General features: G+C 41.1%; 1 protein-coding gene across 6 annotated transcripts in view; it reads right to left on the reverse strand.

Moving 5' to 3' along the window:
* Positions 1–25,875, reverse strand: part of ADCY1 (adenylate cyclase 1) — a 224,158-nt gene that overhangs the window by 18,248 nt on the left and 180,035 nt on the right. For all 6 annotated transcript variants that reach the window (XR_012157423.1, XM_073332759.1, XM_073332758.1 and 3 more), the window contains 5 exons: positions 22,277–22,374; positions 14,342–14,426; positions 10,732–10,821; positions 7,483–7,739; positions 6,573–6,699 (listed from right to left, as the gene is read on the reverse strand). Coding sequence is in view for 5 of the 6 variants with exons in the window: in XM_073332759.1 (XP_073188860.1) it covers positions 6,573–6,699; positions 7,483–7,739; positions 10,732–10,821; positions 14,342–14,426; positions 22,277–22,374 (657 nt within the window). In the remaining variant the exon portion in view is untranslated. The remainder of the gene's footprint in view (positions 1–6,572; positions 6,700–7,482; positions 7,740–10,731; positions 10,822–14,341; positions 14,427–22,276; positions 22,375–25,875) is intronic.

The following is a 25,875-nucleotide window of genomic DNA, read 5'->3' on the forward strand; positions in this document are numbered from 1 at the left end:
GAGTAGTGTAACAGTAGGGCTGGGTAAGTGGAGTAGAAAATTTGAAGCACTGTGTGGCTATTAATGCTATTCAATCACTATCTGTTTGGCCATCTGAGGCAGGAGTGCATGATTAGCATTCCTCTAACTCTGATTTGTCCACTTTAAGGCCAAGCTTCCAATTCCTGGGAAAAATAATTGAGCAAGTACTAACCATCAAACTTCATCAACATGTGATATCAGCCAACACCCTGGAGGACTCACAATCAGGGTTCAGACCAGGGCACAGCTACATGAAAGACTGATTTACTATATCATATGTAAAGCTTTGACCCAAAAAAGAACAGGTGCCAGAGACTCCATGAAGTCCACTAGGGACTTTGCTATTGCTGTTGATTTTACATGGAAGGACTCAGATACTAAGGTGATGACAACAGTATAAAACCCTAAGATAGATAGCAGAGCTTGGGGCATGCTGGTCATACACTCTTAGTTCTGCCTGTGTTGGGCCAAAGCAGAACGTAGTGTTTCAGCTCATGCACTCTCCTCTCCTCCCCACCAGACAGTGGGTGTGGGGAATAGAACCTCCCCCAAGTCTCAGGGGAAAGGGGCGTAAAGAATTCCACAGGTTAGGAAAGAAGACTAAAAATTCTGCTGCTGCTAGGCTCTGGAGATCCTTCCTCCCCATACCTCTCAAGGTTAACGCCCATGTTCATCTTCATGGAAGTCAGCAGGAAGGAAAGAGAAGATCTCCTTGTCTCAGTGGCAACTGCAGACTTCCTACCAGGCGCTAACGAATGAAGATATCCCAGATCTCAAAATGAGATGAGGAAAGACTTCCTTTGATTTTCATCAGCAGAGAGAACTCCAGTACTCCCCTCCTCAAGTGTCTGAGGTGAGGGGAGTGAGGCAGTCACTGTTTCCCTTATGGACCCCATTATCCTTCAGAGGGATGGATATGACTAGCTCCCCTCCTCGGGCCTCCTGAAGAGGATAGCAAACACTCCTGTTGCCCTCCCTCCATGTAGCTGAGATAAGACGATCTGGCTGGGCCCTGTCCCTGCCCAGACAGAGGCTGACAAAGAAGGGAAAATGGTGTGAGGGTTGCAGGAGGAGGAATAGACCCATACTTACAGGGGATGATATTTACAGCCAGGGACTGAATATTATCCATATAGTTCAACACCTGAATATTATCCAAACACTGGGCTGCGTGCCCCCTGTTTCTACTGGTTAATTCAGGATAGCTGACAGCGTGCTGTTTATATAAGTATTGGCTCCAAGAACAAAGCAGATTATTGAGAAAAAGCATGAGACAGGAACTCGTAGGAATAGCAACAAGAAAAGTGACTATCATATGGACCACAGCAGTTTGGTAGTTATCGCATTTAGTGGCATTTTGGTATCATTTTGGGAATTCAAAATTGCAATATTGCAAATCAGGACTTTTCCCCCTCTGATAAAAGTAAACAGTTCTCTGATGTCATGTTTTCTAATGTCAACATGATACCTGGGTAGACTTATAGCTTTGCATTACATAGTTGCATAACAGCCAGACCTACAAAAAGCTAAGGCAGAGAGGGAGTAAAGTCCCTTTATCAAGTAAACGATGTGTACAAGTACTGACAAATTCTCAAGCTCTGTGTTACAGAGATCATCTGAAATGTTCTATGCAATTAGTTAATAGACAAGAATGAATCTGCTTTGGTAAGGTACCTAACTAGGTAAAAATTATCACATGAAGTTTCACTATCTGATGATACAGCTAAAAATAAATTGGGCTACCACTGTTCCTTTACCAGTACATTCATATAACCTGAAGGGGGCACTAAAATCACAAGAAAGAGACAGTATATCAATAAGCAATTTTGTGAATATGGAATATACAGGGCCAGGTTTTCAGCGTTAGGTATGTAAAAAACTTTGAAATTCTGGCCTACAGACTGCAAAACTGCATTAGGACAGAGATTCTAGCTTAGAAAATTATTAATGGCTGACATGCTAGTATTCCCTAAATAATTCAACTAAAGAAACAATCATACTGTACGATTACCCTTATTTTCCTTCCCAGAAACACAGGTAATTGTCAGAGGTGGGCAAACAATTCACAATGAATCATTTATCTGGTAAGTTTAACCTTTTTCAGGTTCCTGATATTTTAATGAATTTGTTCATTATTTGTAACAGCTTGTTGAATCTTTTGTATAAGCAAATTTTGTGATTGCACATACTGTTAAAGTGCTCATGGGAGTATTTGCAATTCACACTTATGATTTGTCATATAAACACATAAGGGCTATTCGAAAACTATATCAAAACTTTTTTTTGGATAAAAATGGCTTTTTGAGAAAATGGAAATTTTTGTAAGAACTTGTTGGTTTTTGGTTTACTTTAAAGGTTTTTTTCAGAAACGAAAATACTTTGTTTTTTTATCAGCTCCAGGCCGACTAATCGCAAGTTTGAACAGAAAATACGTACACAAATATTTTAACTGTAGCGATCACAAAGTTTGTTCATACACATGATTTGACATATTATTTATTAATTATTATTATTATTTTTATGGTATTATTTCTGTTCCTTGGTTACATAACCTTAAACTTTGTGAACTACCTTCACTTCTGCCTGAAACAAATTTTGTTTATTTATTTAATTTTGGCTACAGGCCCAAAATTGGGTTTCCTCAATCAAAACTTCTTTTGGTGTCACAATTGGAGCTAAGAGATCTGAGACAGCCATTGTGTTAATGGGGTTAGAGAATTATCATATTACTCCTTCCTTAGCTCATGTTGTCAATTTTTACCTAGCGCTAATGATTACCTATGTTTATTGGGAATTACTGAAGAAGAATCTTACCATGTGATACTTTACTTAGTTGTTTCTCTTAGGCCACACTAAAATGTTATTAAACAATATTCTCTTTCCTGTTTCTCAGTTGTTTCAGTAACACTTTTCTCCAAACGAAACTGGCTTAATTCATGTACATTTGCGGTAGCAGAAGTTTTAGGAGCAGTGGCTATTCAGCAGTTCTTGGCACATGTGGTCTACGCTGAGAATTTCTTACATGTCTCAGACCGTGTTTCCTGGTTCTTTGTGCACACCCCTCACCCCAGTCTTTCACCAAACTCAACTGTCTGAAAGAAATTGGAGTTTCATGTGAGTTTTGCCTGCTTTAAGAGAGCAGAACTGAACCCTCAGTGAAGGAAAAAACCACAAGCTTTTCATTGGGGATCACATTTGTAAAGGTATTTAGGCATCTAAAGATGCAGATAGGTACCTAGTATAATTCTCAGACGTGCCTACGCACCTGACTTTCCATGAGTGCTGAGGTACCTAACGTCCGCTGCAGCCTAGACACCTCACTTCAACTTCCAATGGGAGTTAGGTGCCTGCGCACTTTCGAAAATCCCACGAGATCTCTGCCTGCATCTTTAAGAGCCTAAATACTTTTAAAAAAAAAGAAAAAAAAAAAAAAAAAAGAAACCTGTCTCTGGGTCACCATTTTCTATCTTTAAGACTCAGGTATTTAACTGTCAGGTGTGCTGCCTGTGGAATGTACATGATATAATAGAGCTAGGTTGTGGTCTATTAGTAAACAAAGAAAAACTAGGACCAAATCCTTAGCACCTGTCACTCCCATCAAAGTCAGTTAGAGCTGTGGGTACTCTACATCTTTCAGGATTTCGGCCAGACTTGTATTGCTGGATTTTCCATGTAGTATAAACCCCTATACATATTAATCAGTGGTAGATAGCCATCTTATAAGGTGACATATACAATCTCTGCCATACGCTGTATCATCTCTCAGAGTAGCAGCTGGGTTAGTCTGTATCCACAAAAAGAACAGGAGTACTTGTGGCACCTGAGAGACTAACACATCTATTTGAGCATAAGCTTTCGTGGGCTACAGCCCACTTCATCGGATGCATAGAATGGAACATATAGTAAGAAGATACATATTAGCCTCTTATTCCACCTTTTCATGTTCTCTGTATGTATATATATTCCATTCTATGCATCCGATGAAGTGGGCTGTAGCCCACGAAAGCTTATGCTCAAATAGATGTGTTAGTCTCTAAGGTGCCACAAGTACTCCTGTTCTTTTTGCTGTATCATCTGTTAACTCTATAAAGTATTAGGGGCAATGATGAAAATCAGGCCAAGATATTACAGAGATGGGCACTGTAGAAACGTCGAAGACACATACACTATCCAAACAAATAAGTAATAAACACTCTGTTTGAGTTCTGACCTAATATTATTCTGAATATTTAAAATCTATCCAGAATGCTAACAGCAAATATCTAAATTTTAAACCAGATTTCAGATAGTAGAAAGATTATAAGTAACTAATTGATTCATCTTTATATGCTTATTAACAGTAGTACTGCTCTCTGGATGCCTCTGTGACGTTTAAAACATGATTTTATTAGGACTAGATTGCCATGCAGCACGGGGTAGGCAGGATGTGGTTTATAAATCATTGGGCAGTCAGTTTGAGCAGCATTAATTATTGGTACAAATGTAAATAAACAAAACATTGAGCAAAAAGAAAATCCTTCACACTGCGGTGTCACAAATGGGGCTTCTCATGTGGGTAAGGTCCTATAGGATCAGCCTGATGGCGAGCTTGGAGAGAGCTAAGCAACGTGAAAGACAGTGTAAAGTATATTTTGCGTGTAGTGAATCTCCACTGGTGTAGAGTTTTGTCATTACACCCCACTTCATTTGTCATTGTTTGTGATTTCTTTGCCACTTTGAATGTAATAGGAGGCTACAGAATACACCACTTTGCAAAACACTTAGAAGATATCCAAATAAAAGTTTGAGGCACTACAGCCAGCAGAGTCAGCACCACCTCTGGGAGCAATGAGTCCCCATAGTGGCTCTGAGGCTGCTTGCCCAAGCTCAGGGGGTGATTCTAGAAGAATGGGGACCTGGCCAGGGTGCTGCTATCCCCAGCAAAGTTCAGCTTCTGGAATGGTCCCTGTGGACCTTGGGCTTCTGGGGATATGCCCCCAACATCAGGGAAGCACATGAAACTCCCGTTTCTTTCATACATTTGAGTTTGTAAAATTATAAAAGTAAGGCTTTTTAAGTTTTAACGATCACATTCCTTAGGGATGCACAATTCTCTTCTCCAAGCAGGGCATGAAAAACTGAGCTTTGTGCAGAGTTTTTAGCAGGGTTTTGAAGGATGGAATTCACCTCTGATTCTCAGGCAAGTTTTAGAGCTGCAAAGCATCCCCTCCACAGTTGCTACTCCACCTCCTGGCTGGAATACTGACTAGTGCTGTACAAAGCATTAAAGCCAGTGGATCAACATAGTTATGGATCAGAAGGTTCCTCCCACAAACCACCACTATGCACCAACCTCTATGGGGCAAACTGATACCCAGTTATTCCAGTTATATGCAGCTCATGTCCCATATGTTACAATTTTGTCCATACACATAAAACCAAATACTGTAATAATTTATACCTGGTGCAATCCCATTGCCACTGCATTCAATGGGGTATAGGTCAGCACAGAATTTGGTCGCTAGGATATATAGGAACATGGCAATTCTCATTCTGGATCAGACCCAATGTCCACCTAGTCCAGTATTCTCTCTCTGACAATAGTCATCACCAGATGCTTCAGAGGAAGGTGCAAGAACCCTGCAGTAAGCAGATGTGCGATATTCTGCTCCCACATCAGGGCTCATCCTGACCTTGTATAGAGATTGGCTTACACACAAGGTTTAATATCCCTTTCAATTTTTTTTTGAAAAATTGTGGAAATTATAGGAATATTCTGGATATTTCTGTTTTCTATGTAAATGTTGAAACACTTTGAATCTTGCCAAGTTCTTGGTCTCAACAACTTCCTGTGGCAATAAATTCTGCAGTTTAATTAAACATTGTGTGAAAAAGTGTTTCCTTTTATTAGTTTTGAATTTGCCACTTTTTATTGCAGAAAGACCAAGTAGTACTTGTGGCACCTAAGAGACTAACAAATTTATTTGAGCATAAGCTTTCGTGGACTAAAGCTTCTGAAACCTACCACTTTTTATTGGTTTCAGAGTAACAGCCGTGTTAGTCTGTATTCGCAAAAAGAAAAGGAGTACTTGTGGCACCTTAGAGACTAACCAATTTATTTGAGCATAAGCTTTCATGAGCTACAGCTCACTTTATTGTAACTGAATGCCGCTCTGCCCCCGCCCCATTGTGTCATGAGACAAGGTGAGCAGAAGCTTTTGATCTACTTCTCTATGACAATTCTATAATGCTGTTTAGTTGATTACATTCCTTAATATGAAATTCGCAATATAGATAAAGTTACTCTAATTTTGATGTATTATTGTAAGACATTAATGCCCACAAGATTCAGTTCTTGGAGGAAAAATGTTGTGCAGTTGCATGTGGAAAGAGAATAAGGGACTCCTTTGCTGGTGAGCCACAACAAATATGGAGTTTTGTTTTGCCTAGTCAATGCATGACATATTAATTGTTTTGTTTTGCCTAGTCAATGCGTGACATATTAATAGACAGCATACAAAACAATTAGACATTTTGTGTGTGTGTTTTGGAAAGAAAAATAAGTGCCTTGCCTGCACAGCCCAGAGGTAGTCCAGACGTAACTTCAAGTCCACCTGCCTGGAATGAAGCGCCAAAGCACAAGAAAACAGCAAAATGGCTAATATAGGTTCATAGCCACGCATATAAAAGGAGCCACCCCTTTAAAAAAAAAAAAGAAAGAAAGCATAAGTTAATAGACCTTTTAAAGGAAAAACCTTGATCTAAATTCTCAAAAGTGACGAGTGATTTGGGGTGCCACACTTGAAACACACTGAAAGGGTATGATTGTCAAAGTGCTGAGTGTTTATCTTCTGAAAATCAGTATCCTTTAAATTTAGGCACATAGAAATGGAGGCACCCAAAGCCACTAGCCCCTTCTCAAAATGCAGGCTCTCTCATGCAGATACTGTCAGTGCACAGGCTGACACTGCTGTAAGTATGATCCCTGCACCATGCCCCAAAACAAAGTGTGCCCAATTTCTTCAGGGTCTTACCGAACAAGAGCATAAATGTAGATAACATGCATCATATAGTAATATGCACCATGTACATGTGTGTAGCTTTGTTTAACATTATTTTAGCATTTCAGTTACACATAAGGGCTTCATTCACTGCTCTGTTAACACCATTTTTAAACCAGTGAGCGTGACTCCAATGAAATCAACTCTGTTACACCAATGTAAAACTGGAGTAACACAATGCGGAATCAGGCCATAGCTGTTAGTTCACAAAAGCAAATGTCCCACTCATGAGTATTACCACAATAGCCAGATCCTGCAAGGTACTGGGAATTGAGCATCTTTTAGGAGATGCTGAGAGCCCTCAGTATCTGGTCCGAATACAGCACTGCAGTGTTTTAGGACAACAGTAGTAAAACGGAGTTGGCAATGTTTTGGACTATCCATAATGCTACTACTTTCCTTAACTTTACAGTGTACTTACCCTACTGCTTTTCTGTATCCGCTGAGTTCCAGAACAACTATGTACAAAATAGTAACAAAAAGCAGGAGGATCATTTTTGGCAAGGAAGAGACACGTAGAAATATTGCCAAGGTAAGAGTCCCCACAACGCAGGAAAGGAAAGCATAATGGGCCGTATCACATGGAAGTTCATTCATTGTTTTATTCATTCCACCGGGAGAAATGATAACAATGGAACTGCTGGAATTTGTACTCCATACCCAAGGCATGCAGCCAACCTGGGGAAAACAGCAGGGTTTAAAATGAAACACTTTCATCAGAAGTTCAGTAGCTCTTGGGCCTGGTTACAGCCCTCCTTCCTCAATCAGATTCTCAAGCCAGAAACAAACCTCATATTTCCCAACTCCTAGCCTTACCTCTTAACAACAAGACTATTCTTCCTCTCCTAGCACCTTTCCACCTCTACTTGAGGCAGGAATCACGCTCCCAGTCCACTAGATGGCAGCGAACGTGGAAAATTAGAGTTTGAACATAGTTTAAAAAAACCCTCTCCCTTTTCAGTGCTCAAGTAACAAAAGGACACAAGAAAATATCTATTTATTAAGATTTTAAAGTATTTTAAAATATAAAGTGGCGATCTTTGCTAGAATAGTTCTCACACACATCAGAAGAAGAAGCATGTTGATTATACACACACTTACTAAACTCTAACAATTAAAAAAAAAATCAAGTCACAGACGTAAAAGGATATTTAAATCTCTGATGGAAGAGAAGAGGTATATAATTATTCTCTTTCATCTAGAGAGCTAAACATGAATTATGTCAATAACCATAACAGATTCAAATAAGACAGATATGGATAAGCAGGAAATGCAGCGATCCACAGATAATTAAGGACAGGGATCCTATATCCCTTTTTTCTCTAGTCTAACCACCATTAGTTTGGCACTCATCCTCCAGCTGGGAGGAAGGTTGATCAAATTCTTCCAAAGCTGATGTCAGTGACACATCCCAGTTCCAACAGCCTGGAAAGTGAGGAATCTCAAGTACATGATCTAGTCCCAATCACATTTTTGTGATTATAATCACACATCAGCTTTTATCTTACACCATTGGAGAGGACTGGAGTTAACATTAAATGGGAGAGTGTGGTGGTAATGTGGGTTCAGGAGGACATCAGTGTTACTAGGCACCTACAGAAAGCTCTACCTGTACTCTCCTTCTATTCTGAAACCTATTATAGTCTTCTAAAAAAATATTAACCACCGATAATGAAATTTTATAGTGTGCCATAAAATCAGTGACTGTCTGAAAGGTGACGGAGCAGTACATTTTATAGGCAGTTACAATCATTTCAGAAGATGAGACTATGAGATAAATACTTCATAGCTAATATTGTGATACAAAATCAGAAAGAGGGAAACAAAAAATTAATTGAACACAATTTTGTTCAACAGCTTAATTAAAAATGTCACCTGCACTACAAAGCAACCAACATTTTGAAACTTAGGAACGTACAAGAGCTTTGTAAATGATACGCAACTCATCCAGGGAAACACCATCTGCTCTGTAACTACCTAGGGTGAAACCTCAGCATCTATCTGATCGTGAACAATTCTAGAGGGTGTTTTGCAGGAACTTATTCTACTGACTAAACAGGACCCCATAACATTTGAAAGGTTACAAGTTATTGCTAAACTAAAGTATAAAGCTACAGATGTGAGATGCAGCATGGTGTAGTGAAAGAAACAGAGGATTGGGAACATCAGGAACTCTTGAGTTTTAGCCCCCACTCTTCTATTTACTTTCTTTGTGGCCCTGGACATCATAATTTCTGTATCTCACTTTCCTCATGTGCAAAACAGGGGTAATATTTATTTTGCAGGGGACGGAGAAGTGAGCCTTTTATTAAATACATTGAAGATTTAAGGTGGTGAGTAACAGCTGCTTCAGAAATGCTTACAGATACATACAAACACAAGTAGATATTCTTATATCAGGATGGGATTAAATTCCTGACGGCACTTCTTGGAAAAAGCACTGTAATTTCTGCAAGAAAGTCTGTGTCACTTGCAATTGTTATTCTACTTTAGGGAGTAGCCAAATAGCAGGATGTGAAAGTAGTGATTTAGGTAATTCAAATACCTAATTTTCCTGTAGATATCTAAATACCTCTTGGGGAGGGAGGATGCCTGTGAGGAGTCGAATCTTTTTTTTAAGCCATAAAAGGTATCCATAATACTTGGCACTATATGTCTTTAAATGCTTTATAAAGAGTAGGTAATCAACCCTCACAACACTTCTGTGAAGTGGACAGGTAGATATTACTATGTCAATTTCAGAGGTTAGGAAACTGAGCCACAGAGAAGTCATGTGACTTGCCCAAGGTCAGACATCAATTCAATGGAGGAGCCAGGAACAGAATTTACAAATACAGAGCTTCTAGCCTCTGCTGCACCACTCTGCTTCTCTAGCTTGGCTTTTAGTTCCAGATGCCATATTGTGACACACCACATTTAACTGACAGCATCAACCATCTTGTAATATATTCGAAGCCTAATTATGTTAATGGCAAGACTCTCTTTGGCTTCAGTGGGATCTGGATCAGGCCCAGTGTTATTTCTCTTGTTTTTTATATATATTTGTGTCCACATTTTCAAACCTGGGATCCTAAATCCCCATTTGAGCACTTAATAAAAGTGGCCTGATTTTCAGAAGTGCTGAACACCTATAACTCTATACCAGAGCAATTACACAGGCCTAAGAGATAGATGGAGTTTATGACTAAGATATTTATATACCTCCTTTCATTATATAATACTGTCGTGATTTCAAGATCTGATCTCTCATGATCTATCAGGTATAGAAATAAACGTGTTATTCCATTTGAAAGTGTGGATTCCCTGACAAGTCACAAGATATCAGATGTTCATTTGGTCCCTGGTCCAGTACTGAACATTTCAACCATAATTCTTCTGTAAAGTATATGACATATGCAGAACATATAATGGTGTGGTTTGATATGAAGATTTATTGTGGCACTAATTTGGAATAAACTGTATAGCTTACTAGTGGCTTCCACTACTCATAATGAAGATAGCCTTTAAATTACACCACATTGCTATATATACTTTATTAATATATTTACATATTTTGTGCATGAGAGGGAAAGAAAATGGGATGAAGTGGGGGACTAAATGCGATCTATAACAGATTGTTCTTAAACTTAATGTTAAACTTTATATACTTGGCTTATAGTTGTATACTCACCACGCACCCTTGAGCCACAGAGTAAATTAAGATCACAATAAAAATACACAAAATGGTTCGAATTTGTATTGTCAGGCACCCTGGAAAACACTGAAGGAGAAAAAAAGATTGTAAAATAAGGATATTTTAAATCCAAATAATGTAAAAAATGGGTATGTTATTGTTTACAAGGATAGGATGTCAAATAAAATAGGGAATAGGTATGTGAGTTCTGCCTGTGTTGTAAATTACAAAATGATAATCACAAAATAAGAAATGTGGACGAATATTTTAAGGACAGTCGTATTTTCTGTAACAAAAAGGAAACAGATTTGTAAGTTATTTCTCCCTATAATTAAAATTGGCTTTCATTTTATTTTTAATAGGATTTCTGTTCACAATAAATACAACAAATCAGAATGCTCAAATTAGCATTCTATTCTGTACATGTGAAGAAATGAAAACAAACAAACATTATAATTGTATGGTTTGGAAACTATCAGTTGCAGACAGCAACCCAAGAGTCCAGACCATACATACTGCACAGAATTTTGTAGTGATATTTCAGTAACAGTGAATGCCAGTTGAGTTTTAATTAGTAGAGCCCATATTTAAAAAAGTAATCTGATTTGTCAGACTAGGAAAAGCAGTATGGAGCAAAGATGGTTAATGAAGGCAGAGTCTTGAGTATTCCTCTCTCATCATTCATGTTCATCTGAGTATCTGAGCACTAGCCCTCAATATAAATGAAGTTCTGGGGTAGAAGGTGGGAAAGAGAGGATAACAGTTTGCCTGGAATGTGAACTCATGCTGGGTTAAGTTATACTGATTTACTTTGGTCCCATGGGGAGCTGCTTGCTTCCTTATCCCCTTGGCTTGCAAATGAGTGGAACATTTACTATAGCTAGGGGCTTGCTCCTGCACCATTCAAGTCAACATTTTCCCACCTAATAACTTGAATGGGAGCAGGACCAAGACCCAGAAGACAAAAGGGTTTCAGTGGGGGAAAATCAGTGTGCTTCTAAGAGAAGGAAAGTGCTTAGCCCCATCTGGGCTTGATTTGGCTTAGGCCAGTGACGATGAGGGAGAACCAATTTTTGTATGCCTGTTAGTAAACGTATGTAAGCCATGCTTGCTTGGTGTGGCACTCTGTCCACCTCTAGTGGTGGCTAGGCCATCTAAGATTAATGAGCCTGCTACAGCTTTGGCTAAGAGAAGTGCATCTTTTGGCTCAGACAATAGAGGGCCATCTATTAAAGATTCAGATGTCCCATGTTTGATCCGAGCTGCTGCTGATTCACGCACAGGTTACAAGTACTGGCCTGTGCTGGGAATTGAATTGGGTAGATTCTGAAGCTGGGGATTCTTCCCCCTCTAATGGTGACTAGGCCAACTGGAGATTAATGAGTCTTCCCAATTCAACTGGCTTCCACATGGTAGCCTCCTAACTGCATGAGGAACAGAGAAAATACCATATACACCTCCCTGCAGAGTACTACAAAGGGGCTTCTGTAGGAACAGGTATCATGCACTGGAGCTCCTGCTCTCCCTTTCACATGTTGAGACATGGACTCACTGGGTTTATGTCACCCCTATGCATGGCAGTGACAGAATGTATGGCTGGTGATTGCAGGTGATCTGTACTCATTTGTATTGCAAAAAACAGGAATACCAATTCTGTGGCTAATTAATTACACCAATAGAGCAAAACAAATCTCAGTGTGTATTATGTGATCTTGAAATACACCCTGGCTTCGATGTGGACCAAGGGATAAAACCCACATGGATGTAACAAGAGAAACCATTATTTGTAATATCAATAGTAGATTGCTATAAACAACATGTTTAAAACAGAATGGGATAAACTGATCCCTAGTGAGTGCAATAAAGTTACGCCAGGAATCAATTTGATTATCTGTCAATATCATTAAAATACGATGGAACATCTGGGATATAACACAGTATAACACAGTATCTTCACACATTGTCCACTATGAGAACCAAGTCTTGAAAATCTACTGTGTCACGATAAGGGGAAAGGGTCAGCATTGTGAAAATACTACAAAGTGCAGCAGGGGACAGAATTCATAGCTGGGAACAAAGTCCAATATGGTGACATGATTACACAGGTGATATGATTCTGTACCTAACACAACAAAGGATAACTATAATCCCATCGTATCACAGGAAACATTTTTTCATTGTATAGTGAATGATGCAGTTTGCAGTGGAAGTAATTCAAGGATAATTTCCTTGTTCTTCACAAAAGCAATAACAGCAATAATGAAATGCAGAATATTCTGTTAGTACAGTGATAACGCTGCATAATTAAAATGACAAACAAGTAACAAAAGGTTCCAACCGCAATCTTGCCACATTGTATGTCTTGTACATTTTATGGTTTACATATGGTATGAAGCATAATTAAATAAGCAACAAATTTAACTAGAAAAACCAAGTCTAAGTAATGCATGTAAGACATGGTCAAGTTAAAAGTTGCACTTAAACTTTTACATTTCTTGCCTTTTTCTTATGATTTTAATATTGCAACCACTATATTAACATAGGTTTTTGCATGTCATTGCCTTTATTGACATTTACTTTCAGGACCACTGTCTAGTAATTAATTAATTAATCATTCCCGGATTCCCTAACAAGGTTGGTAAATAACTGTATTATTATTTTTTCCATTTTATATGTGAGAAACTGAGGCACAGTGAAGTTGAGTGACTTGTCCAATGTCATACAGCAAGAGAGTGTGCCAGAGCCTGGATTAGAATACAGGAGTTCCTGGCTCCCAGTCCCACACTCCACAAACAAGGCTAAGCTGCTTCTCTAGACAATTGCTGATGTTATATACGGAATTGTCTATTTCTCTGTTTTCAGATATAGGATTCAATCCAGTGAAGTGATAAACACCCTTATGGGGCTGTCATTGACTTTAACAACAGCAGGAGCATACCTTAAGTTTACATTAGCCTCAAAATTAGCCTTAATAATGGGAACGATTTCCTACAAACTGCATAAGTATGAACTACTGTACCTTTTCAAAACAAAAGAGACTAACAAAATTACTCCCAAATGATTGTATATGTTTGTAGATTTATTTTTTACCAGATACTCTGCTAATTAAACTATTTATGTTTCCAAGAAAACAATTCCTCTCCTCTAACCAAAGGGCATTTTTCTTCATTTAAAACAATTGTGTACTAATCAGCAGAGCTGATTAATTGTGTGGGTATTTTCTCCTGCTCTTTTTCTGAGAATACCAAATGAAGACTAATCCACTGAGGACTTCTTTCACCACAAAAATTAGTCTCTGCAGATCCCTACTCTGATTTTCTCCTTCGACAGTGTGCAGAATGTCCTTCTGCTTTATTACCATTTTGAAAATCTGCTCAAAAACATGTCTAGCAGAGGGAAAGAAATATCTTTAAAGTTAGCCAGCCCCAGATTTGTTGGTTCTGTTTGGAGTTTCTAATGCATTGCTTTGCTACAAATTAGGCAGGTTAGAAAATTACACAGATTACATCATGATATGAAGTGCACATAGGTGTTACCAGGTTCCAAATAACTACCACCAAATAAAACTCTTGAAGGAAGAGGTATCACGAAGACTCAAATCACTTACTTGTACTCGTGTGACATGTAGATACATAATACAAGCCACTAGGAAGCATATGCAGAACACCAGGAGGACAAGGACTAGGGTACTCCTAGAAGAAAAAAATATAGAAGTAAAGCAATGCAACTAAACAGTATATCTGAGCTAGCTGGATTGGTGTTTTCCTAAGGCCATTTGGCGGATCAGAGCAATGCATGTGGGATTTTTCCCCCAATGTAAAACTGACAGACACAGAGGGAGTTTTCACTTTTTTTTTAAACCTTCTTCCTATTGTGCTGCCTGAAATTCTTTAGTGAAATTCTCAAGAATGACAATTCAGTAACTTTTTAAATATAGTATCTATCAGGAACCTAGTAAGGGGATCACACAATCTCAGAGCCTCAGCTGTATTATGTCTCAGGGGTTTATATTATTTTTAATTGCAGGTTAATACAGGATATCCTGCACTACGTCCCTTATAAATAGTTTCTCCCAATTACTTAGCCTTCAGTGCTTGGCTAGGGGTCGGCAACGTGTGCATAAATGTCCAAGGTAAACATTTTGAGGTCCATGGGGGCAGCTCCTCACAAGCGGCTCCCCGTCCCTGCAGTTGCTGGCAGAGGCGCAGCCATGCAGCTCTGCATGCTGCCTCCGTCCTCCCTCCTTCCCCGGCTGCTGACTCCGCGGCTCCCAGCCCATTGGCCAGAAACTCTGGCCAATGGGAGCTATGGGGGGAGGGCACCTGCAGACGGCGGCAGCGTGCCTGCAGAGCTCCCTGGCTGTGCCTCCACCAGCAACAGCAGGGACGGGGAGCCGCTTGTGGGGAGCTGCACGAGGTGAGCCTCCCCGCAAGTGGCTCCTCATCCATTTTGTTGCTGTCGGAGGCACAGCCATGCGGCTCTGCACGCTGCCTCTGTCACCCCTCCCCAAGCGCTGACTCCGCGGCTCCCCACCCATTGGCTGGGAACCACAGCCAATGGGAGCTGTGGGGGCGGCGCCTGTGGACGGGGCAGCACGCAGGAGCCGCAGTGTGGGACATGCTGCTGCTTCCAGGAGCTGCTAAAGGTAAGCGCTGCACGAAGCCTGCACCACCCCATGCTCCACAACCCTGCCCTGATCCCCCTCCCACCCTCCAAACCCCTTAGTCCCAGCCCAGAGCACCCTCCTATACCCCAAATCCCTCATCCCCAGCCCCACACCAGAGCCTGCAACCCCAACCCCCTGCCTCACCCCAGAGTCCCCCCCTGAACCCTGAACCCATTTCTGGCCCTATCCCAGAACCTGTATCCCCAGCCCAGAGCCCGTACTCCCTCCCACATCCCTACCCCCTGCCTTACCCCAGAGCCCCCTCCTGCCCCCTTGCCAATGTCTGTCACTAAGTCCGATAATTTTGTCAAGTGTCCATTGTGCAACATGGTGGTGTTGACCCCTGGGCTTGGCTGATATATAATGGTTATCACAGTTCCTCTCTCTTTAATTCTTTGTGAGAGAAAGAAGAGTTATAAAGATTAGAGGTTTGTCCACTCGATCACTTATTGAATCAGATCTTAGCTGCTCCATTTCAGCTACTCCATGCAAAGCAACCAGAAACTTAACAGATCTCAACCCTGAGAATTCCCCATGCATAGGGGAAAAATTGGGTACTGCACAGTTACTACAGTAACTCCTGTATCAAATTCCCTCTCAGCCCCCAAAGCAGGATATGAGGCTAGGAGAAAGGGGATATGGCCAGGCATTCCTACACCCTGAGGATCCTTGTCTGCTGGACTAGTCGCTTGGGTATGTGGCTAGCCAGGCATAAATTACAGCATACATGCAGGTGTGCTAATTTATACATGGGCCAGGCTGGCCCTCGGTAAGCTCCAGGATTGAGGGAGCATATAAGTGGCTTAACCTTTTTATAGGCCATTGTGTCTATGTCTGTGCTCTTTACTGACACCACCAAAAGTGCTTGCTCTTATAGGGTTTTAAAATCCAATAGTGGAAGAAAAGAGTGACTGCTTTACAGTGGAATTTTTCCAAGTCACTATATGATCCCAATAAATATCCCTGATTTAACATTTAGAGAAGTTTTGCAGTACTACTGAGACTTTTTTTAAAACTGTGTGAGACTCTAGCTGGGGGTATCTTCTTTAGGACAGGAATTACTGTTTGCTATGTGATTGTACAGAGCCTTGGACAATGGGGCCGTTGTGACAGATATTGCCTTTTCCTGCAACTTATCTTTGGGGGCCAGAGATTGTAAGTATTTCCATGGACGGGGGAAACCACCGCTCTCCAGAAACTAAGAAGTGGGCAGGGAGGGGATTAGACAAATGTACTCAAGCTGTAACAGCTTCCAAGAGGTACCACTACCAGGCGAGGCTCACATTCACTGGATTTTCTAGAGACCTACACAGGAAGAAAGGACTTTTGGATAAATAGCCCAAGTTTACACTGACTCAGGACCTGCTTTCTGATTCAAGAAATGGACAGAACCTTCTGTCCAAGGGAGGCCCCAAATCATTGCTGGGAAGTGTTGGAAGGACTTGACATATTCATGGGGTATTCTTGTTCTGAGGAAAACATGTTCTAAACTTGTAAGCACAGAAAAAAAAAACAGTGGGGGGGGAGTTTAAAAGAACTGTTCACCTGTGAGAGCCCATGCTGGAGTTGGGATGATCTCTGGTAACCTTATTAGCATGCATGTATGTTCTTTTATTACTTGTAATATGTTTTCTCTGTAATGCTTTTACCCTAAGAATAAATGTGCTTGTTTAGAAAGAGCTGTGTGGTAACTGAACTATGGGTAATTATGCTGGTTAGAGCCTCGGAGGAGAAGGCAAAACAGGCCTGCTGAAGCATTCTGACCTGCTCGGGAATTCACAGCGTAGGCAGGGAACTGTGCAACCTGGAAACACTCCAGTCAGGAGGAACAGAGAGACACACATCTTCATCCAAAACAGATGATGGCTGATGAGCCAGGAGCCTAAGAGTGGGTGCCCTTGCTGGACCACAGAAGGAGAACACAGCTACAGTTGCCCTGAATTGTGACATCCATGACCTGGCTGGCCTGTAGGTGCTACCACAATATAAATATTAATAATACTAGTAGAATGCAGGTGCTATCATGCTTTTAAGGTGCTGACTTGTGTATGGTACAGCCTCATACCACCTTAGCTGGGAGGGGCGCATCTGCTGCATCACCCCAGAAGGGGGTGAAGCATACAGTCTCCTCCATAGTTGGCTAGCATAGGAAGACAGGATCATGGCCTAACCTTCCCCCACCACTTGGTCTTTGCAGTCCTTTAGATCAGTTGATCACAAGGACTGTGAAAGTGACAGAGCCTTGTGATGGTCTGTATCCTTATGTTTACATTTTCCATAAGACTATGATAAATTTGGTATGAAGTATGCCTTGTGAGGTATCATTTGAAAACTCATAATCTGCTGAACATTACTGTCCTGGTAAAATGTGTATGGCAACACAGTATGTAAAGTTATTCAATTCTACTGTATAAGACATGTTCAAAGTTTAGAAAAGCAGGCACAAAACAATTCCTTAGGGACAAAAGGCAAACTAACACCTCCGCTGGGTGTTAACCAAAATCAAATGGACTAACACCAGGTTAAGCGGCCATTCTTTGGCAGGAAAAAGGGTGTGAGTGATAAATGTACGTGTTGGCAAAGGAACAGCTGGAAGTTCCTGTCCCACACACTTGCTGTTGGCTGAAGCCCAGCTGAAGATGATTCTCAAAGAAGAGAAATGCTACAAGAAAGGAGAACAAACTCCTCAGATTACCTCTGTCCCTTCATCTCTACTCAAGGCATCGGCAATGCTTGAAACAAAAAAGAAGCATCACTAGACTGGGGAGTGATCCTGGCTGAAAGATTCAGCCAGTAAAACTGCTAGACCATGTGGTGACAGAGATCTGTTGCTTTGAATCATAGAATCATAGAATATCAGGGTTGGAAGGGACCCCTGAAGGTCATCTAGTCCAACCCCCTGCTCGAAGCAGGACCAATTCCCAGTTAAATCATCCCAGCCAGGGCTTTGTCAAGCCTGACCTTAAAAACCTCTAAGGAAGGAGATTCTACCACCTCCCTAGGTAACGCATTCCAGTGTTTCACCACCCTCTTAGTGAAAAAGATTTTCCTAATATCCAATCTAAACCTCCCCCACTGCAACTTGAGACCATTACTCCTCGTTCTGTCATCTGCTACCATTGAGAACAGTCTAGAGCCATCCTCTTTGGAACCCCCTTTCAGGTAGTTGAAAGCAGCTATCAAATCCCCCCTCATTCTTCTCTTCTGCAGGCTAAACAATCCCAGCTCCCTCAGCCTCTCCTCATAAGTCATGTGTTCTAGACCCCTAATCATTTTTGTTGCCCTTCGCTGGACTCTCTCCAATTTATCCACATCCTTCTTGTAGTGTGGGGCCCAAAACTGGACACAGTACTCCAGATGAGGCCTCACCAATGTCGAATAGAGGGGAACGATCACGTCCCTCGATCTGCTCGCTATGCCCCTACTTATACATCCCAAAATGCCATTGGCCTTCTTGGCAACAAGGGCACACTGCTGACTCATATCCAGCTTCTCGTCCACTGTCACCCCTAGGTCCTTTTCCGCAGAACTGCTGCCTAGCCATTCGGTCCCTAGTCTGTAGCGGTGCATTGGATTCTTCCATCCTAAGTGCAGGACCCTGCACTTATCCTTCTTGAACCTCATCAGATTTCTTTTGGCCCAATCCTCCAATTGGTCTAGGTCCTTCTGTATCCTATCCCTCCCCTCCAGCGTATCTACCACTCCTCCCAGTTTAGTATCATCCGCAAATTTGCTGAGAGTGCAATCCACACCATCCTCCAGATCATTTATGAAGATATTGAACAAAATCGGCCCCAGGACCGACCCTTGGAGCACTCCACTTGATACCGGCTGCCAACTAGACATGGAGCCATTGATCACTACCCGTTGAGCCCAACAATCTAGCCAGCTTTCTACCCGCCTTCTAGTGCATTCATCCAGCCCATACTTCCTTAACTTGCTGACAAGAATACTGTGGGAGACCGTGTCAAAAGCTTTGCTAAAGTCAAGAAACAATACATCCACTGCTTTCCCTTCATCCACAGAACCAGTAATCTCATCATAAAGAATTCACTCTTACCTTTGTGTTGTGTTTTATCGATATTTTCTTGTAACCAAATTCTGACCTTTATGCCTCATTACTTGTAATCACATAAAATCTATCATTTGTGGTTAATAAACTTGTTTATTATTTTTAACTAAGCCAGTGTGTGTTTGGATTGAAGTGTTGGGGAAACTCCATTTGAGATAACAAGATTTGTGCATATTAATTTCTATTAATGAAATGACAGACTTTATATGAGCTTGTACTGTGCTGGGCAGTACAAGACACACATTTCTGGGGGAAAGTCAGGGATTGGGAATTTGCTGGTGTCACTCTGCTGTATATTTCAAGGGTGGCAGGCTGGCTGATTGAAGCATTCTTGAAGTAAACTGGGGGTAAATTTATATGCTGGAGGCTGTGCGAGAGCAGAGAACTGAGGGGGCTCATCTGCCCAACAGTCCAGATTGTACCCTGAGGAATGTCACAAACCTTTATAGACAGCACAGTGAGCAAAGGCTCCTTCCCCTTTATGTGCTTATGCAATGACTGACCAGAGTCTGGCTTTTAACACTGAGAAATAATGTGAAGGATTTGGTTGTTGTGATTGCATGTTCCCTCTGGGAATATTTCTCCCGTTAGAGTCGTCAAGCTTTTTGTTGCTTTGCTATATTTTCGCTCCTGTTGCAATAACATGACCTACATCCTTCCTGCCTGTCTTGTCTCTATTGACAGAATCTCTTTCATTATCATATGCGGCTTTCGGCAATTTAAATAGTATTTCCAAGTCAAAAGTGTTGTGGGCAAGGGAGATCAGGACTTTCCTAGCAAGAATTCACTTTTTCCAAGTTTTGGAGTGTGTGGGCTGTGATTTTGTCACAACCTTCAAAGGAACTGCCCAAGTCAGTACTCCGAAGAAACACTGTTCAAGAACCTGTCCAGTGGATCCTGCAGAGAGTGGTACTAGTTATCTGGGAAGTGCAACTTTCCTGTCTAAATCAGTAATTAACCAGTGCAACAGCATGGTGTTCAGTAGTGCTGCTCAGCTGGTGGTCTGTCAGATTAGATGTTAACCTGATGGCCTGACCAGATGGTCACTAAATAACTACGCCCCTTTTTACAAGACTCAATTTCCTCTCATCATATTTTTTTGTCCCCTTAAGTTCATTCTCAAGTTTCAACTGCATCTGCTATACTTTGCCACTTCCTGTCCTGAACTTCTATATGCTGCTGCTGGGCTTTACCTTGAAGGTAAGTGAAGCAATTCCTAACTATGTTTTGCCTACTTCAGGAGGCCCTTTGGGGGTTAATTCCCTGAGTTTTGTAATTGGCTTTGAAATCCGCAGATGAAAAATGCCATAATCCTTTAAAGTATTATTATTATTTCAACAACAAACACATGGCTCAAACTTTCATATTACAGAACCTTCTTAAACTACAATTTAGTTTAAACTACCAGGAAAATTTAGTAGGGAATCACTGAATGAAGAGTTAAGGGTGGGTGTCATAAGGCTGGATTTCTCCCCAGTTTAATGGCTCACTCACACCCACAGTCTCTTTCAGGCAAGATTTTATTGTCCAAACTTAACAACCAGCCAAAAGCACCGTTTCTCACCTCACCCTTCACATGTCAGGCTCTCATTGCTTGGTATCCCAGGGGACTCTGGCAGTCCTGCCACGCCTGCTTCCTGCAGCTCTCTCTCTCTCTCTCTGTTAGTTCTGTTCTCACAACCAGCCCTGCACTGGAACTCTTCTTCTAACCATTTAGAACCTCAGATGTAGCCCTGCCCCCTTAATTGGCCCAACTGAGAACACCTGCTCTTGCACAGGCGAGCTGGACCTATTTCAATTGCAGGGGCCAGCCACTCCGTGACAGTGGGATTTTTAGCCATGGCCTACCTCTATTTACATCAAAGTCCTAATGACTTGGATGGGAACAGAGTTAGCCTAATATTGAGTGCTTCTCAAGATCCCACCCTAAAAAGGATATTGTCAGCAAATTAAAAAAAACAAAACAAAACTCTAAAAAATAATTCCCCCCACTTGCTGACTATAAGAAACCCTTGGAAACTTGACACTGATGTCTGCTTTTTTACCAGTTAGAACCAATTCACGTGACTCAGTACTAATTACTGAATTATATGAATTAGCCAATAAGCAAACGTACAAACAAAAGAAAACGATACTGCATCACAAAATATTCCTGGCTCTGTTATCTCAAGTGTAGCTTAGTTTTAAATACTTATGATAAGACTTCATAGAAAACTAGTAAATATTCTAAAAGTTAAAAGTATTAGTAATATGAGACCTTACTCCAGTGCTGCTCTGCTAGTAAACCTTTGCTGAGAATTGGGAAGAGATCAACATTTTATGTGTGAGAGTTATTAGCTGTAGGGCTAAGCAATGTCCCATTTAGCAAGTTTCTACTGTATTCTTCTTCCGCATGCATATTTTACTTGTTTGTTATTAAAGGGGTTGAGCATCAGAGATAGGATGCTGGCAATGTGAAAAAAACCCCAAAGATGAACACTGAAGCATTTGTTTTGAAACAAGCCAGCTACGAATAATTATACGGTGATTTTGTAGACAGGCGGAAGGGACAAGGCTGGAATTCAGATACATTGTTTTACCATTGGATTCAAAGTTTACCAACCTTGTCTGTATACTTTGAAAATATCCTTTCAAATGCCTTCTGTTGTTTGGGGTCTCATTTTCCCTGCTTAGTTACAGGATCTAGTAAACTGATGCTAATGATATGTGCTTCAGTTCTTGCTCCAGAGCAGCTAATGTTGGAATCTGTGTACAAGATCCTTGAAAATAATGTGCTTTGAATTTAAATAGCAAGAGATACTTACTGTGGGATTATTAGAAGGTAGACAAGGCCAAATAAGGCAGCTAGAATTAGTGAAAGAACTACAGCACTGGTGAAGTACTCATCCTGAAGCTGGTGGTACTGTGAATGAGAGGAGATGCACAAAGACAGTTAGTTAGGCATCTATACCATACCTTCTGACTCTAAACTAGGAACAACTATGGTTTAAAAGAGAGTGTGTGCCTATATCTCCACATATTTACAAACGTAGGAATGAACATGTTTTAATTCACACCCAGAAAAGATCTTAAAATGTGAAATTGCAGAACTAACTGTAGACTGTAATCTATCATTTAAATCAGCTTCTGTACCAGATGACTGGAGGATAGCTAGTGTGATGACAGTTTTTAAAAAGGGCTCCAGAGATGATCCCAGCAATTACAGGCCTGTAAGCTTGACTTCAGTACCAGGCAAACTGGTTGAAACTATAGTAAAGAACAATATTGTCAGACACCTAGATGAACATAATTTGTTGAGGAAGAGTCAACACGGTTTTAGTAAAGGGAAATCATGCCTCACCAATCTACGAGAATTCTTTGAGGGTGTCAACAAGCATGTGGACCAAGGGGATCCAGTGGAAATAGTGTACCTAGATTTTCAGAAAGCCTTTGACAAGGTCCCCCACCAAAGGCTTTTATGCAAAGTAAGCTGCCATAGGATAAGAGGGAAAGTCCTTTCATGGATTGGTAACTGGTTAAAAGATAGGTTAGGTATAAATGGTCAGTTTTCAGAATGGAGAGAGGTAAATAGTGGTGTCCCCAAGGGTCTGTTCTGGGACCAGTCCTATTCATAAATGATCTGGAAAAAGGGGTAAACAGTGAGGTGGCTAAATTTGCAGATAACACAAAATTACTAAAGATAGTTAAGACCGAGGCAGACTGTGAAGAGCTAAAAAAGGATCTCTCAAACTGGGTGACTGGGCAACAAAATTGCAGATGAAATTTAATGTTGATAAATGAAGAGTAATGTACATTGGAAAGCATAATCCCAATTATACATATAAAATGATGGGGTCTAAATTAGTTGTTACCACTCAAGAAAGAGATCTTGGAGTCATTGTGGATAGTTCTCTGAAAACATCCACTCAATGTGCAGCTGCAGTCAAAAAAGGGAACAGAATGCTGGGAATAATAAAATCATGACTGGTGTAGAGAAAGTAGATAAGGAAGTGTTGTTTACTACTTCTCATAACACAAGAACTAGGGGTCACCAAATTAAATTAATAGGCAGCTGGTTTAAAACAAATAAATGGAAGTATTTCTTCACACAAAGCATGGTCAACCTGCAGAACTCCTTGCCAGAGGATGTTGTGAAGGCCAAGACCGTAACAGGGTTAAAAAAAGAAGTAAATAAATTCATGGAGGATAGGTACCTCAATGGCTATTAGCCAAGATGGGCAGGAATGGTGTCCCTAGCCTCTGTTTGCCAGAAGCTGGGGAATGAGCAATAGGGGACGGATCACTTGATGATTGCCTGTTCTGTTCATTCCCTCTGGGGCACCTGGCACTGGCCATTGTCAGAAGACAGGATACTGGGCTAGATGGACCTTTGGTCTGACCCAGTAGGGCCATTCTTATGTTCTATTATTCGGTATCTGATATAGTTAAAGCTGCATGACACTTTCCTTTCTCACCCTCTGTTTCTGTACCCTATATCTTTCCCAAACAGTCACCTTTCAGTCTGCAATTATTCAGGTTTGATCTCAGCCCAGAGGTGAATTGATTTTTGAAAGATTGAGCAAAAAGAGTTCAGCTGCTTTGTGGCAGAATGGGGAGGAAAAAAATACTTTTTCCATTATTAAGAAAAATCTTTGCTGCTTTCAAACAGCTCTTTGGCTGAAACAGCTGAGGGAAGAAGACTGATTTGTGGCATGAAAATACCTCTTGTTGATAGATGTGGGTGAATCATTGGTTTTGGTGTAACTAAGTCATGAGTCTGAAAAAACAGTATGCTGCACAGGTAAAGAACAATTTGAAAGTTTTCTCATTAAGTGCCAGATTCCGATCTTAGTTTCACCATCATGGACCTGAACTCGTTTCACTCAACAGAGTTATTCAGGATTTACACCAGTGTAACGGAGATTGGAATTTGGTGCTAAGCTTAGAAAGTGTGCAGCTACATAAGACTGCATGTACACCATTGTAAAGTGTGCAGAGGCTGAGCCTAGGGTCCCACAGGCTCAAACCCTGCGAGGTTGTGAGATGTAAGTGCACTTTGGAAAGTGCATAGGTGACAGCCCTGCTACAAACAGCTCAGGGGTTGTCTTCTGTGAAATTCTTAGGGGCAGGGCTCATCTCATGGGGTTTAGCCCAAAAACGTTCCAGGTTATGGAATTTACAAACTATTGCTTTTTTTCTCTTCTCCCCAAATGAATGGAACTTTGAAGCTCTTTCTATGGATTTTTTTTGTTCAACCTCCCCCACCCCCATCTCCTGTCTGCAGCGTCTACTCCTTCTACATGGAACTGAGGGAGTGGGAGGCACAGGGCTGGCTAAAATGGCTTCACATGACCTGAGGATTCCCTTCTCTCCAGTGGAATCCTTGGCTCCTACTTTAGGGCAGCTTTACAGATGCTTTCTGCAGTAAAGCACACAAAATCACCAGCTAAACAAAATGGACTTTTTTAAAAGTCCTAAACATATATTTTCACAAGATTCCATATACCTTTACCCCAAAAAAGAGCTGTTCCATATTCTTTGGTAAACCTCACTCTTTTTTAGAGTTATACAGGAAGAGCTTGTTTGCTTTTTAAACAATGAAAATTAAAGGATTAATCTGTGGCATCTTGAAATGAATGTTAATGGGTAAAAATTCAGTTTTGTGTGTGGGACACTGATCAGAGGTGACAACGTACCCTTGACTGTATGGCTTACATCTGAGAAAAAAAAAATAAGGGCTATTGCTACACTAACCTAAAATCAGACCACTTCTGCCTTCCTTCACTTAAAAGAAAAAAATAACCATGTGAGTTAAGACTATTCTGATCTCATCTCAGTGTAACTACAACAAAATCAGTGGAGTTACTCCAGGTTTATATCCACATTCATGACGTCAGTTTGCAGTTTGGCCTAGAGAACACAAGTCTGTGATCCTAACATGGGATCCTCTACCAGCTCCGTGAGCAGAGGGAAGTTTCTGCATGTGACTCTCCCCTCTCCTGTACAGATGTGTAGTGGTTAGCTGTCTCCCCTAACTCCAGACTCCAAAGAATGGATCCACGGTTGGGGACATGGCAGGGACTGGGCAATTTGGGGGAGTAGTGGGTAGGCCAGGGCTGGGTCCAGGAAAGATGAACATCAACCCCTGGCTCCAGCTTTACAGAAATTCTCCAGAAAAGATAATGTGGCCTTCTTACACAAGGTAGGCTACTAGAGGGAACCACAGAACCTGTGGGGGCAAGTGCCTCTTCATGGGTACCTGAGCCCCCCGCATATGACCCTACGTATGGACCCTGCAGCCTATTATGCAGGGCAGGAAATACAATCCCCATCCTCCCAATGGAATAACAGGGGAGGAAATCCACAAAGGAATCATCACTGGGATTTTCTCCTCTTTAGCCCCATCCTGTGAATTTCTGCAGGA

The sequence above is a fragment of the Lepidochelys kempii genome, chromosome 2, assembly GCF_965140265.1.
Source record: "Lepidochelys kempii isolate rLepKem1 chromosome 2, rLepKem1.hap2, whole genome shotgun sequence".
NCBI lineage: Eukaryota > Metazoa > Chordata > Testudines > Cheloniidae > Lepidochelys > Lepidochelys kempii.